General features: G+C 39.5%; 1 protein-coding gene across 2 annotated transcripts in view; it reads left to right on the forward strand.

Annotated features, from left to right (window-relative positions):
- tanc1b (tetratricopeptide repeat, ankyrin repeat and coiled-coil containing 1b) overlaps window positions 1-16,239 on the forward strand; it is a 121,413-nt gene that overhangs the window by 51,322 nt on the left and 53,852 nt on the right. For both annotated transcript variants that reach the window (XM_030124466.1, XM_030124467.1), the window contains exons 5-7: window positions 4,664-4,797; window positions 7,647-7,836; window positions 12,630-12,950. In XM_030124466.1, the coding sequence (XP_029980326.1) occupies window positions 4,664-4,797; window positions 7,647-7,836; window positions 12,630-12,950 (645 nt within the window). The remainder of the gene's footprint in view (window positions 1-4,663; window positions 4,798-7,646; window positions 7,837-12,629; window positions 12,951-16,239) is intronic.

Raw genomic sequence — 16,239 nt, forward strand, 5'->3', positions numbered from 1 at the left:
CCTCAACTGAATCTTATGTGCTTCAGCTGCATTAGTTATAGAACAAGTATCTTGTCTCACATTTTATTCTTGGCTGGAGCTCAGAAATACAAACACATGAGCAGCACTATAGCGATTGATTCAGGGTTGAAATTGAACCACTGGTAAACAACCTGGATAGACTATTCTTAAAATGCTCAGATGGTTATAGTTATAAGTTGCGTGTCAGTTTCTCTTCTGGGAATATCAATGTAGTGGTAAATTACTCTTTCTCAATCAAGCTGTTGAAATAGTTTGTGTTTTGACCAATGTAGAAGCTTATCTGACTACAGTGAAGAACAATATTTACTAGTTCAAGACTGTAAGACTGTGTGGTCACTCATTAAATGCAGGACTCGACATCACTCTGAATAATAAACTGTGTCTCTGTTAAATGGGGGACTGAAGGCTGTTTTAGTAGTTGTTGGTTCTATCCAGACTACTTTGTGTGTATTTGTAGGACGTACAGGGAGTTCTTGATGTTAAAACAATAGCCACTTTTACACAGAGATCCCGGTAGAAAGGTGAGATGGTGATCCCACCTTTTTTCCACCATTGACCAATTTCCACAGCCAAGCCAAATGAGTAACAGAGGTGAGACAGGCTGGACTTTTACACAGCAGACCTGCGTTCCAGAATCAAAGGGGTGGTGACGCAGCATATAGTGTGACGTTTAACTTGTGCATCAGAAATACACTACTAGTCAAATGTTTGGGCTCACGTTCTCATTTAAATGGCATGAGATGGATTGCAGATAGCCAGCAAGTGCTCAGCATCACTGGGAACTCCTTCAAGACTTTTGGAAAACATTTCAGGTGACTACCTCATGAAGGTCATCAAGAGAATGTCAAGAATGTGCAAAGCAATAATAGAAGCAAAATGTGGCTATTTTGAATCTAAAATATAAAACATGCTTTGAGTTATGTCACATTTTTTTAACTACATAATTCCATATGTGTTCATTCATAGTTTTCATGCCTTCAGTTACAATCTACAATGTAAATAGTCATGAAAATAGTGGTGTTGCTAACCTCTCCGGAGTCTTTCACTGTTCCACAAATGTTAGCATGGTTAGAGTCCTCCACCCGAAGTGACAACAGCTTGCAGATCTCGGTGTCTCCCCACTTCAACATCTTTCTGGTCGCATCGATATGTTTGTTTACTGCACACGGCCCACGCTAATTTTTAAATCTCTGCGGCGTGGGGGGCACACACGCAGTACATCATCAAAATGACACCATGGTTGCGAATGAGAGGTGTTCCTTTCACATAGCATTCCGGAATCATGATTCCACCTTTATCACGGCTCTGTTACTACCTCCAGAGGCATTACAGAACCATGACAGAGGTGGGACCAAATGATCCCACCATTTCGTTTACACAGACGTCATTCCAGAATGAAGGTAAAATATTCCCGTAACAGAGGTGCTGTGTAAAAGGGGCTAATGATTTCTGGCGTCTGGTGAATTTTCACCAAAAGTTCACCACACATGTAAATCTTACAAATAAGATCCTAGAAATAAACAGAAAGACATGATTTGTGCTGTTTATATTTTTACAATAATAACTTAACAAAATTTCATCATTTATCTGTTAGATGAGTGTGTGTGGTGTACAGACTGGTGGCTCATTTGTCATTGCACATTATCCCCACAAGACCACTGACCTCATGCAGTATTCTTTTATTATTGTGGCAATATAACTTGTCCGACCAGAGGCAGCACTGCAGGCTCTCTATGGCAAAGTAGTGGGAATGCATTAGTCTCCCACCAGTCCAGACAGTGAAGGACTAGATTTCCTACAAGTATAGTTAGTTATGCATGGTTTTAGAGAGTGTCTCTGTGGTATATTGCTTTACTCCTAAATATTCATGAGTGGGAGTTGATCCACATTCACCATCATTCTTCCTACTGCCTCTTTATGATATCGCACAGTTCAACTTCTCCAGTGATATTTTATTTTGACAAATGTTAGAAGTAGTTTTGGCTTTGAATTAGAGTTCTTAAACCCTGTTATTTAATCTTTTTGTACATATTCAAACTAGAAAGTTAAGTTTGCAGAATTGTTAATCAGCTTTTCTGAGTTGCAGTTTTATACAAAGATTCCTTATATCCCATAAAGAGGCCATACAGTTAGGTCAGATGATGTGATCTTATGATCAGATCATATTCAGTCTAACCACGACTAACAAAGAAGGCATTACACACAAGTAACATGAATATAATGATTTACATTTCTTTGAGTGTGTGAATATGTGTATGTGTAGTAAATGTGAAAAGGCTTTTATGATGTTTGTTTATGCTGCTGTTTATACGGTGAATGCATTTCTCTGTTGAAAAGCTCAACCAGGGGCAGGCGTTGCAAGCTATCCAAATGCTATACTCTTTGTGCAGACCATCTGTATGTCCACTATGTTTCACAGTGTTGTCCCTGATAAATACATGAATAAGTAAATAAATAAATCAGAACATGGATCATTTTAAATATGTTGAAATTATGTAGAAATAACCTTGAAGCTTCAAATGTTTCACTATGATGAATTCTACAAAGGCTGCCATAATTTAGATTTTCTATCATTGCTTTCTTGCTGATTTCCACAAGCTCAACCAGTCACAACCATCTATAGCCTGATATGAACTTGGCTGCCACCTGCGATTAAGGTGGAGCATTTTCTTTTATCTATGTAGGAAATCCTTACAGTCTTACCCTGGGACGAACCCCTGAATGCAGCACGAGACTCTGTAACACACACACCTGCTACAATACCAATTTTTTTTTTTTTTTTTCCCTTCTTGTAGAGTGACATAATAAGCCCTCAATGTGTATGTGAAGGGCATATGGGTATCTCTTGACCTTCATGCTCTAAAGAAACCCTCTGCTTTATTTCCTTATGCTGATTTCAGATCACATGTGCTCCATTTACCCTTGCAGCAGGTCATAATTAAGTTAACTGATCAGGGATGGGCAGCTTTGGTCGAAGTAGAACCATTTAACTGGGCCGTAGCCATATACAGCTATGAAAGCCTCAAATGCTATTTCGATTATGTTTTACTTATTGTGGTTGAAATCATCACTCAAATTCATTGCAATGAATTTTATAAGAAAACAGAAATTTTATTGTATAGATTACATTATTTTCTGAATTTGAGGCAGTATTTTCCATGAAATAAAGGACAAACAACTGTGTTTAAAGCCTTAATTGACAAGAAAGATGTGTTCCCATATTTCTGTCCTATGTTGAGATGCATGTGTTCAGGATATTATCCCTCATTAGGAGTTGTCATGTGTAGTCGTACTGATGTGTGAGTTAAGTGTGTTACGGGTAATGGACACATTTATATATGTTGACATAGCATGATGCTGTCAGACTACTAGAGCGGCCGGTGGAATGGGGGAAGGGAATAACCTTTATATTATATACATTATAAAGGCGTTTAAATAGTAGATACAAATATTTAAGGGCAAAAGAAAGCAGAGTTTATTAAGGAACAGATATTGACCTTTGAAGGGATAAAGAATTCCACCCAAACTGTAAAAAATCTACCAGGTTTTTCATTTTCAGTGACAGAGGACCAATTATCCGTGTGAGCATGTGTGCTGTGCCACTGATTTACATACAATGTATGTGTGTATGTGTGCAGTGTCTTATTTTTGAATTCATGGGGGCCTAGCATTACATTGTGGCAGTGCACTTGTTTGTATTTAATCAGATTTACTGTCAACATTATTAATAACTGTGGAAGAAAGAGGTTAAAGGAGAAAATGAAGGAGAGAGGAGGAAAAGGTGCTGACAGAGAGCTGTATAATAAGCTTTTGTATCATGGAAGTCTGTCTCTCTTGTCTTTCTACCTTGATTTAGTTGCTACATGCACATTTGAGTCGAGAAACGTGTACTTAATACATCATGCAAAAAATATCATTTTTCATTTTGGTGGTTCAGTTACATGAAGTGTTTTATTTGTTGTCTGTGTTTTCGATGTTAATATATGCCAACAGGCTATGCATATAAACAGAAAATAGATTGCAAGTGGTTTCTGGCTTGATGGCACTGCAACCTTGAAATTGCAGTCTAAACAAGTATTAAAGCTTCAGAGAGAGAAGACTGCAGACAGTTGAAGCTGTGTTGGAGAAAGCTCATGTCCACTCATTGATATTCAGAGGCTCTATGAGTGAGAGCTGTAAACAACCATTAAGCTCTGGGATTGGCACTTGGGGTATTGCAGGGCACACACACACACACACACACACACACACACAGCCACTGTTTTGTTAACAATGCTAGACATTCACATACACATGGATTCAGACTTTTTTAGAGAGCACACAAACACAAACCACACAAGCCATAGCCCCTACTATGCCCCCTCCCTCCTCTCTCTCTCTCTCTCTCTCTCTCTCTCTCTCTCTCTCTCTCTCTCTCTCTCTCTCACTCTCTCAGTCTCTATCTCTGTGTCTCTCGCTCTTCTTTCTCTGGGTCTGCACTGCATGAGCAGCAGCTGGAGAGTGCAGCATTGCATTTCGGTGCAGAGCTAAGAAGAGCTTGGCAGGCGGAGTGGCCCTGTGTGGGCCATCCAGCGGAGAGGGGGAATCTACCCGCTAACATTGAGCATTTCTCTCTCTCTCTCTCTCTCTCTCTCTTCTCCAGAGCTGCAAGCAGAGAAACAGCCAAGCTCCTCCTCCCCTGCCACTCAGGAACTGATGACAAGGCTGGGCTTTTTACTGGGAGAAGGGATCCCGGGTACGGCACGCATACCTATGGATGACAAGAATGAAAAGAAGGTATTTCATTTTCTCCCACCCCTCCAACTCCCTCTCTCTTCCAACAGCAGCTGCTGCAGCACTCAGATATAGAGATAGAGGAGAGAGGGACAGGATGAGAAGAGGAGGGAGTTGTGACAGTGTAACAGAAGAATGGATTTTTATGTTGCAGCTTGATTAATTTTTTCCCCCGTGCATTATCTTTGGATGGGGATTTAAGTGCCAACTTTGGGAATAATTTCTTTGGTGCTGCAAATAACGGTAACTGTCATACTGTTTTGTTTGAGATGTTTTTCAAAAAGAATCACTGTGTATGAAAATTGTGCTGCATGTGTTTTTATTTCTGTGCAAGCTCCACAGTGTGGTCAGTTAGTCTCCCAGTAACATGAGTGTTCTTCCTGAGTATGTAACAAGAGTGTCTTCGCCCAGGTCCAGAAATAGAGTTATGTTAGCTCTGAGCCTCAGTTTGTTTGGCTCAACTAATTAAGCTCAGTCTCTGTGAGGAGCAGACCAAAGCCCAGCGTGCTGCCCGTCTCTTATTCATCACGTGTCCTTCTGGGCATGTTTTGACACTGAACACTAAATTCAGGAAACTTCAAAGAGTCTTCGAAAGTATATTATTTATCATGTTCATTAGCAGAAATGTCAAAAAAGGAAAAAAGGCACGATGAGACTATAATGTTTTGCACTTTGTGTGGGAAAGGTTTTCAGAGCTCTGATGGGGGAGGAGCACATTATTGTCATCTGCCTGCAATTCTCTTTTCCTCTTTGCTGCTGTTTTACAACATGTCTTAAACCCAGCATGTTGTTTTGAGTTCTGCCTTACAGTAAATTATAAAATGCCAATTAGCTCTTTGGCGTTTCCTATGATATGTTGCGGTTTGTTGCCTCAGGCTGGAAGCTGACAAGCACAAACTTGTGAGATGATGTTGCAAAGAACAGGTGAGACTAAGAAAAAGGAAATATTTAGAAAAATAGTCAGGATGCCAGAACAAATGAGGGCATTTCAGACTTTTATATATTTGTCATATTCCACCACTTCACTTGTGATGCACTCTACATTGTAACATCCTTCCTATTGTGTTGTCACTGTTTTATCTACATTCCGTGGTACAATCATGAATCATTTGAAGGTACAATGTGTAAGATTTAGGAGTAGAAAATAAGAACCTTATGTATATCTATTACCTACAGAGGGGGCAGGTCACCATTTTCAAAGTCTGTCATGTTGCTTCTACAGTAGCCCAGAACAGACTTCATCTTTCACTGTTTTCTAGTGGTATAGCAGGTGGTAATCCAGCGTTGAGGTTCATTTATCTGGACCACTTTGGTTAACTCTGGCAGTCTACAGGTAGTGCGAGTGCCACAGTGCAATGTGGATTTTCATTTTGGTGCCATGTTAGCAGATTGGAGCTGCAACATTGGCTGGAGAGTTAGGTGCATGTCAAGCGTTATGAAGCAATGAATCATTTCTAAAATAGAACAAAAACCTGTTTTTCAATTAAGATAAGGGACTTGCTGCAAAACCAGAGAAAGAAAAGGATATTGATGGTCCAATTAACATCATATTTTACATAACTGGCACATTTTCCCATACGATAGTTTAGACAGCATCTGAATTCATCTGTTTTTCGTCATTTATCTCTCACTGTTGTTCCAAGGATGAATGAACATCACATGACTGCCTGAACTCTTCACTTTTCTGAGAAACTAAATTTGTGGTGAAATTAAATCACAATGATAAAATATCAATGGGAAACTCATCGTGGACAGTAATGGAGGTAATAGCAGCAGTAAACATGTAGCCAAAACCCAGAACTGGTACAAGTAAAGTGTCCAAGGTGTTGATATTCCCCATAATGGTAAAATACGTAATATCAATATAATATCTATCTATCGATCTATCGATCTATCGATCGATCTATCTAGTATGCAATAGTGGAAGAGCATTGTTTTACAGAGCAAAAATATAATATATCTTACTATACATATAATTTCGCAAGAATATGTAAAAGGGCTTAGGAAAGCAGGTAGGAGATAATGGCATTTCGATCTCGTATGTGTTGAAACAAGTGATCAAATGTGCAAATATACCTCTGATTTGACCTTGATTTAATTTTTAGCTACCAGGTTTGCCTGCTCAAGGAACTGTCCCCAGGTAGATTAAACAGGACAGGGAAGGAGTACATACTGAAAGATAATCTCCTGCTGTAGCTTTAGTTCTTAGAGCGGGACCAGAATGGCCACTACCGCACTAGAATGCTCAGAAGAAGCAGAGCACAATTGGAAGAAGACAAGTAAACTGGATAAACCTGCTGTAATTCAGATTGCTATGCTTGTCAGTTAGTTCAAACAAAGATGCAGCTGTTATATGGTTGTCAAACAGGCTTGATACCATGAAAAAGGTATCTATTGTGTAACAACAAAGTTTAGAGTTCTTCCCTAGTGAAATTTTCTTCAGGCTTTTTTCCCCCTTGCAGACATATGAGTGTGTAATTTTCCAGCCGTGCTCTATTTACAGAGCTTAAGGCCTTCAGCTTGTGTGTCATGCTCACATGCGGAAGGCTTGTTTATTTGTGAAAGCTTTTTTCGTTACGTTCACATGATCCAGGTCAAATATGTAATGAGTCTTTAAGCAACCTTTCTTATGATTTCCTAAATTCTCTTTCCAAATATGGCCCAAACATGAGTTTTTATTGCATTCATTACTGCTCATGCTGAAAAAATGTGCAGTATGCTGCCAGTATTGAGACTATAACTACATAAAAGAAGTTTATATTGGGATCCTTTCAAAGTGCATTGACACATTTGATTAGTGGTGCACATTCTTGCCCTGCCTCAACCCTTTGGTGTATCGTTCCTCTTCACAGTGCTCTGTGACCAGTCAGGGTATCAGCCCCTGTTCTACGCTGACCAGCAGCACGGCGTCCCCCTGCACCGACAGCCCATGTTCAACACTCAACAGCACAACCAGCCGCCCCCCTCTGAGCCGCTCCAGTCCCTGTGGAACAATCACCAGCCCCACCTCCACACTCGAGAGCAAGGACAGCGGGATCATAGGTGAGAAGTGGAGACATAATCACCCCTGTCATTATTCTCCAATAGTGACATAGACTTTATAGCCAGATGAAGCATATCTTAGGGTGACAATAACAACTTCATCTAACCTGTGTACTGTTTTTGTATTTGAAGCATGTTTCTAAACTTTTATAGGATGATGATAAATAAGCTACTGAAATGATTTGACTAAAGCATTGCACCACTTCAGTTGGTCTTCACTGCTGTTCAAAACCACCTGTGGTGCCTCTGCTGAAATAGTAAAAATGTTAGGAATGTCAGTGATGAGCCAAGTCACCTGCAGATCTGCTCAAAATCCTGGCAGAGTGGATTGATAGAAATACCAGTAGTCAGAAACATGAGTATCCTGCCCCAGAGCTGAGAATGACATTTAAGATAACAATTAATGATTGTAGAAGGAACTGCACTTTTTCTGCATTTTATGCCACTGGTACACTATACTTACAGTTATTTATTTATGCATATACAGTACAGCTGATAAAGAAGAGAACGAACAGGGCAGGTGTGACATACATAACCTAAAGTATACATAGAAATTATTGATAGTGACTTGTACCAGTAGATGTTAATTGCCTCAAGATAGCATTAAAGGAGTGTCAATCAAATCTCATGCAGTGGAAAATGATATAGAAATAGTGATGTAAATATGACACTTGTTACTTTCAACCAGTTGTTTTTATACAAATGAATGGATATAATTACCATGATTATACAAATGCTAATTATGCGACAGGCCTTCCTAGAGCAATGATGAGAATCTCCTGCCACTTTTTTAAGTTAACATTAGCCGCTTCATTGGATGACTTTAATAAGAGCAAAGGTAAAATCAAAGGCTCTGCCCACCTCTTACTTGAAATTATTCCATTTATCCAGCTCAGTGCACCGTCAGTGAAGAGATTCATTCATTGTCTCTTATTAGAGTATTTCCATTGAGGCTATTTTTCTACTTTCACCGTTTCAGAATTGTTTCCTCCTATACTTTTAATTTAGACAAAGAAGTCATACCCACAGAGCCATTCATCATTCTACTAAACCTGCTGTTTTTTCTCAGACTGAGTAACATTTGTATTAAATTGTATTCATCCTTTACCATTTGTCAGTTATTGGGTTTATATAAGCTGTTCCGTTAGCAGGAAGCACTGAAGTGAAGGTTGTCACATTTTGACATTGTACCATATCTCCAGTAATATGCTTGTAAGACATCTGTGGATTTACACAAGCCGACAGGAAGATGACATAATTTATTAATGTATTTATCTGTCTGCCATTTCTACTTGCAAAGCTTCCAGCAGCTGTACACATGCTAGGAATTCAATTTGAAGATTGGGTGTGAATACAGTTAGATTAGAGGATTCAATGGTGAATTACTACTGTGTGATCCTGCATTTTTGAAGCGCCGACAAAAATGCTGTGAAGGCACAGGGGAGGGAGTTAGCAGCTGAGTGTGATTTGTCCTCAGTTAAGTTTATTGGACATTACATTTGCACATATTTTATTTATTTATTTTTTTTCTAAATGATAATCCAAATCATCAGACTTCACAGAAAAGCTTGTGTAAACTAGACATAGCCCACCAACTTGGTTAATATTACTGCAGTCTACTCAGCTGACATAATTGATCACCATGAGTCAGTCATTCTTTTCCCCCTGTGCAATATCTTAGCAAGCTGCTAAATAATTTATGCACATTGTGATATGCTATCTTCATAGCTCAGAATGAAACACGTAGCATCTGTTGTAGTCCATCTAATTGTAAGTCAGAACTCATGTTTTTGCAAATGACTAAATTTGACATTGGTCGACAGCGACATCCCATATCACCTCACTTATGAAGACATGGAGGCATGGAAGAGAACAAAGCTATGTTGTGTCCACAAGACAGATTCCTGCCTGTAATTAATGTACCCTGTGCTTTGAAGTTTGACTCTTATTTCACAAGCACATTAATTTTACTTTGTTCTGCATAAGGGATTCCTTGGTGGAATTGTGGAATCTTTGCAGTGTCTTAACATTTAAAAAACTGCTCCCAGAGGAACATGTTCAGGAGGCACTTAAAGGATATGCCTGAAAGGTTCACAGCAATGTAGGATTTCTAAGAGTCCTACAAAAAAAGTCTTCAAAAGTCTAAAATTCAGTCATCTGTCTGTCGTACGATGCAGTGATTTCTTAAAAAAAATCTTTGGATTATGACGTCAATTTTGCTAAAAGCATTGCATTAGAGTCAGTGTCTTTTTTTAGAAGTGTATAGCTCTGCTCATGTATCCTGAGGTATCCAAACAGTCTACTCTAAGTGTGTCCATTCAGACCTGGTCTTAGACTGTGTCTCCAGATGTGTCTCGACTCATCACTTCATCTGGATCCGACTTCACTGCCCTAAATGCAAATGAGCAAGTCCATCTATAGCCGTAAACATAGTGGAAGTTTTCATTTCAAGTTGAACAGCCTGGCTAATGTTTCTTTGCTTATTTAATTCACTGTGACCCAGGGCAGCTTTTAAGTCAGACTGATGTGATGCTGTGAATCAATCAATAGACCTAAAAATGACTACTCTGACCAGTCTTTTATTCTTATTAGCTCTCTTGTATGACACACACTTTAGCAACGAATGAATCTTCAGACACTTAAAATACATTAATTATTTTTACCATATTATGTGAACTGTAGATACTCTTTCTTAATGGAATGTCAATCAGGTGAGTTCAGGTAGCACCATACATATGAAGCTGACATAATATATTTTAATGGGTTTATTGAGCATTTCTGGTCTTTAAAATGCTTAACACATGACATTGTTAGCACGCTGAGTTTCAATTACACAGAGCACATCAGCTGACTAGGAAGTCCTTGAATGTGTCCCACATATACCTGTTAAGACAGCTAGAGAACGGGAACATGTGTCCCAGACCTTTCCAAATGTGTAGCGAGTGATCAGATTTGATTGCATCCTGAAATGTGTCCTGAGTGTGTTCATACCTTTTATTAAAGTCGTCTACATGTGATTGGATGTTAATGTAAAATCTGAACAGGGTCTGTGTTGGTCGTGCTGTAGCAAAACTATGCAGCCTAGTGTGAATTTATTGAAGCACATCTAGTGGGGTGTGATGTGATGTCTCCTCTCATCAAAAAATAAGTACGTCTAGAAGTAATGAGCTAAAATTGTTTTATTAATGTTGCTCTCATCTAATACGAGTTCAGCAAGACCTGCCTAGAGAACAGCACATTTGGTACTTGGTTGAACCCTGTTGAAAGGAGCAAATTTAAAGACCACTGCACCTTGTGCAAAAAGACTTCAAATGGGGAATTTTGGGCAAAGGCTGCATGATCACATTGACTGTATTGAACAAAAAAAAAAAAAAAAACTGCCAGCAAATGTCTGCCATCAACATCACTATTGTCGTATTGTATTGGATTCACAGCAGGAACACCACGAAAATCAGACTCCTGATTTTCTATTCATTTTTTGCCATTGGGGATGTGAAATGGGTCATAAATTGCATTCATAATGTAATAATCTTAAATGTTACTTGTTAAACTTGTAGAAATCCTCCAAATGACCATAACTGGTCCTTTACAGAGTCATAGTGCTCCACGGATTAGAGTAAAAGACTGTAAGAGCACAAAACAGAGCAGACTTCCACCATAATTTATAGTACACCCTTTGTCATGCAATATAATGTTATTAAACCACAAAGTATGACCTGTGTTAACTGTCATCAGTGTAAATTTTCAGTTAGTCTGGGGCTGCGCAGTGTTAAAAAAGAAACAATCCCAGTTAACATTTCTGCATATGGATCTGCTCCTACATGTAACTCCTTTTATTCCACCAATTTCCTGACAATAGGGGCAGTAGTTTTTGAGTAATCCAGGTAGCAGACAGTCAAACAGGAGTGATCTGTTTTTGTCATAGGTTTGACTCATCCAAGTAAATGATCTATTTAACCTCATCTACATTACAGTAACTCCTCTGAAACTCTTAATCCCATGCTCAGAGCAGAGCCGGCGATGAATGGTGTCATCAATTACTTAAAATTAGGCCAGGTGTACAGCACAGGAGTCAAAAGTCCAGGACGGGTTTGTCATATTAATGGTAGCGGTGATGCAACTTGCTGCAGCATTATGAAATCCAGATTAGCAGCGTGTGATGCAAACGGAGCCAGCTGGCCAGTCAGTTCCAGTCCTCTGACCCTACTCGTACTTCTATATCCAGCTGCCTGTCAGTGTGAAGCTTTCAGCTCAGATTGGGTTGTAAATGCTGAAGACGGATTAAAGGATTTGTTGTCATGTAAGCAAAACACCTGGCTGGACTCAATAATGCCATTCCCAAAAAAGCATTTTTATACTAATTCCTCACCTTGCTTCTTTAGGCTTAGTCTCCTGTGTGATTTATAATACAATATCTATACAATAAATGTGCTTACACAATACAGCCCATTACCTCTAATGTACGATTTAGAATTTCTGTGACTCTGACTATAGCTAATAAGCCCCTGAAAAAAGTCAACATATGATTAGAAAACTGAAGTCTAAGGGAATTAATAGTGCTTATCTGTTTCTTCTCATTTTTCAAGTCATTATTCATTTAAGCAAATATGTCTGTATGTAAAATCAAGCAGCGAAAAGTGTTGATAAGGAACTTCAATTACACCTCACAAGTAATGAAGACAGATAAATGATCTTCACATAAAAGGGAATTTCTGTCATATTTTTCACCCGTTTCTCAAATCTTTTCGCCCTCTCTAACTGTAATTACCCTCTGTGTTTTCATCTTCTCTTAGCCACCATCACTAGTTCCTCTGAGAACGATGACCGCAGTGGCTCCAGTCTGGAGTGGAGTAAAGATGGCAGCCTGAGAGGCAGCGGGCGCCATGGCCTGGCACAGAGTGTACGGGCAGATACCTGCTCCCCCGTGGCGGAAGAGGACACCAACAGTGCCACTGCCACACCAGCCGACACCCCATCCAGAACAGACCAACATCACCAGTCCAACACATGCACTGGGGCGCCACCACACCGGCCGAGTCACACACCTGAGGGACCCGTTCCATACCCAACACAGACGTCTTCCCTCATGATGCCGAGGCCAAACTCAGTAGCAGGTAAGAACCACTGGTGTTTTCTCAGCCCCTGACATATATCCGTCTATGTATTTATGTATGTTGTAAGTATTGTGGCTCATGGGACATTCTCTGCTGGAATCAGGGTGAATATTTCAGTTGCAGTGGTACCAGTAGCAGGATTATCATTTTCCTTCCATTCGTTATTTGTGTATTATTGCAACCTACAAGCTGCAATTACACCAACAAATTTTAACAAAGACACTTGTGTTATGTGCTGGTTTGTTTTGTATTGTAGGGATTTAGTCATTTTAATGGTATGAGACACTCCCACATGTTCTCTCCCACTGTCTTTGCAGCCTGTACTCAGCGCCTCCTAAGAACTAACCAAACAACCCAGATTACTCTTACCCTTATCCTGGAGTGATAGTGGAGGGTAACAGGCCTGTTTATAGCACTAGCACAAAGCTAACAAGAAAAGCACTCGGTGAGCGCAGACCTCCACCAAGACAGATCTGTCGTCATCGTTGTCCCCTCCTCCGATCACCACCAAAATTTAATCATTTCTTCCTTGTGCCAGTATCAACATTTCCTGAAAATTTCATGAAAAATCTGTCCATAACTTTTTGAGTTATCCTGCTAACAAACAAACACGCAAACACACAAAGCAAAGCAATCACAATACCTCCTGGCGGAGGTAATGAAGGCATGTGAGACTGTGATTTAAGTATTGCTTTAAAGGGGTCATATTTTGTTAAACCCACTTTTATTAGTCTTTGGTACATTTATTTGTGTAGTTGGACCCTAATAGTTCAAAAAGTTTGAATTTGAACCCTCCAGGTGCCGCAAAGCGATCTTTATATTCATTTTGGCAAAAATCAAGTGGATTTCTACAACCCGTTTTAATACCTTCTTAATCTGTTACGTCACGACATTTGCACATGAGGTCAAGACTTTCGATGAACATTTCTCAGAGTACGCCATAATTGTTTATCAGCAGCAGCGGTTGTAGTCCATACTGAAAATATGTCCAAACTTTGAGCCGATTACCTAAAATGTTCAGCTGTTAGTTGAATGGGACAGAGCAGCACAGCCAACAACCTGAAGGGGGTGGGGCATGAAGGGGCTCATGTGCATTTAAAGGGCCAGTGCTCAAAATGACTTTTCTGGTGTCATTGCTCAGAAATAGGGTTGAAGATGGTCCTGTGGAGTTGAATTAATGAAGAATTCAGACCCAAGCATAGCATTTACAGTTTATATAGACCATAGGGAAATGTTTTGAAATGCATAATTCCATTTAAAAAAAGCAAAATAAGACCCCTTTAAAAGAAGTTTTCCTCAGTTTTGCAAAAAGAAAAAAAGTACTTTTACTTGCATGAGGTGGTTAATTTTATTAATTTGTAACAGAAATACCTTTTTTGTGGAAGATCTGACATAATAAACCTGTTACTTGACTGAAGAAGTGTTTATGCAGATACTTTCTGGTTATTCCCATAATTCCTAGTGTGAAAACTAGGTGGGTAGCAGCAACAGGTAGTTTGGACTGATGAAGACTACAAAGTATCCCACTACCTCGTCCATGAATAAAATATCACAGCTGTTGTACACAGAAAAGGTAAAGGACTGCTGTTTATCTCCAGGTGTCCTGTAGTCTTGACCACCTTATTCTGATGACACCACATAGCATCGTTAAGTTAACATTTTTTTCTTTGTTGCGATTTTGCTGAAGTTCGCCATATATGCAAATAAAGCTATTGCATTTTTAGCATTATGTGAAATAGTTTTCTCTGGCTCACTTTGTACGAGTCTTTGTGTTGACAATAACACCATGACTCGGGGCTCTGGTGTCTCGCTGCATTGCATTGTCACTTCAAGATTGTGAAGTTATGACATGACTTGTGCCTGAGGCAAACCAGTAGATTGTCACTCCCTGTCTAAGCAAATAAGGCAGGAATACAAATAGGGGTAGACAGAGGGGCTACTGATTTTTAGAGGCCAGGTTGTGCTTTTCAAAGAGGAGTGTGGTATCAATGCAGAAGTTTGGGATTAGGCAGCTGTTGTGTATTGTGCCCGGGCCCGTCCTGCCATGTCCAACCTAAGCACAAGCCACTGTCTGACTGATCGGTTCTGCATTCCTGCTCTGGAACCTCCCTGTTATGGCTTAGCTCGCCATATCCACACAGCTGTCACAGTTGTTGATATCCCCTGCCTACCCTCCTTACCCCTCTTTCTTTCACCCATTTTTTTCCATCCCTGGTCTCTGGTTGAGGCCTCCTTCACGCCGCCTCCCTCTGTTTTTGCCATTGACCGTAACCTTATCCTGGTTATTGTAACTCACGCAGTTAGATCTTACTTTTAAACTTTTGCATGGACATTATTTAAGCATCTGAATATTATGAAAAATGTCTGTTGCGTTATAGCCAGAGGTTAAGAAACATACTTGCCTCTGGTTTCAGCCTTGGCTATATAAAGTAAATATTCATCTTCTCCAATCAATGTGTTTTCTCTTTAATGACCTCTAATTTTTTTTCCTTCCATACAAAAGCTCAAAAATGTAATATTAATGCAAAAATGTGGTCTGTTGTCTCAAAGACCTTGGTGTAGCACGTATCCCACTTATCTGCTCAAGGTAGCCTCTCTGTTGAGTTTGTCTTTGAAATTGCTTTGCAGTTTGCTCTGTAACCATTATTAGGCATTATTAAAAGTAGGTATTTGAGATATGATCAAAACAAATGATCATTGTTGTATTAATATATTGAATTTTTATTTCCTTTATCATACTCAGACTGTATTATACAGGAGGCAGAGTGAATCTTTGACCCCAGTGTATACACAGCTGTACATGGCATTGGCCAGGACATTTTTTTAATATCTCTTTCATATCTTTCATTATTTTAGATAAGTCTAAAAACCCAAACAGTGCATACACCAGCTCATAAAGCTAACAGGCCAAGAAATGTTTGACTGTGTACGTACGTGAGTGTGCAAATACCTTTGTTCTGTGTTTGTTTCCATGCGGGCATGTGTTCACCAAGAGTTTATGGGCTGATGTCATAGATATGCAGTGTTGCCCTCTAGGGACCTGCAGAATTTACACCTCAGATTTTTATACTGTGTGACAAAGCTATAGGAGAGCACATCAAGGACAGTCAACTTCATTTATGGTACAAACCAGTCTGTGTTGGGTCACGCTGTACTATGGATACTGCTTCCATTGATTTGATTCTCAAAGATATTATATTAGATTAAAAAAATCATTTTCAGAGAGAATTTGTAAGCAGAAAGTCTTTAGATGGAGGACAAACCATGATGTGAAAGCAAGAATTTGTCT

Source organism: Sphaeramia orbicularis, chromosome 21, assembly GCF_902148855.1.
Source record: "Sphaeramia orbicularis chromosome 21, fSphaOr1.1, whole genome shotgun sequence".
Lineage (NCBI taxonomy): Eukaryota > Metazoa > Chordata > Actinopteri > Kurtiformes > Apogonidae > Sphaeramia > Sphaeramia orbicularis.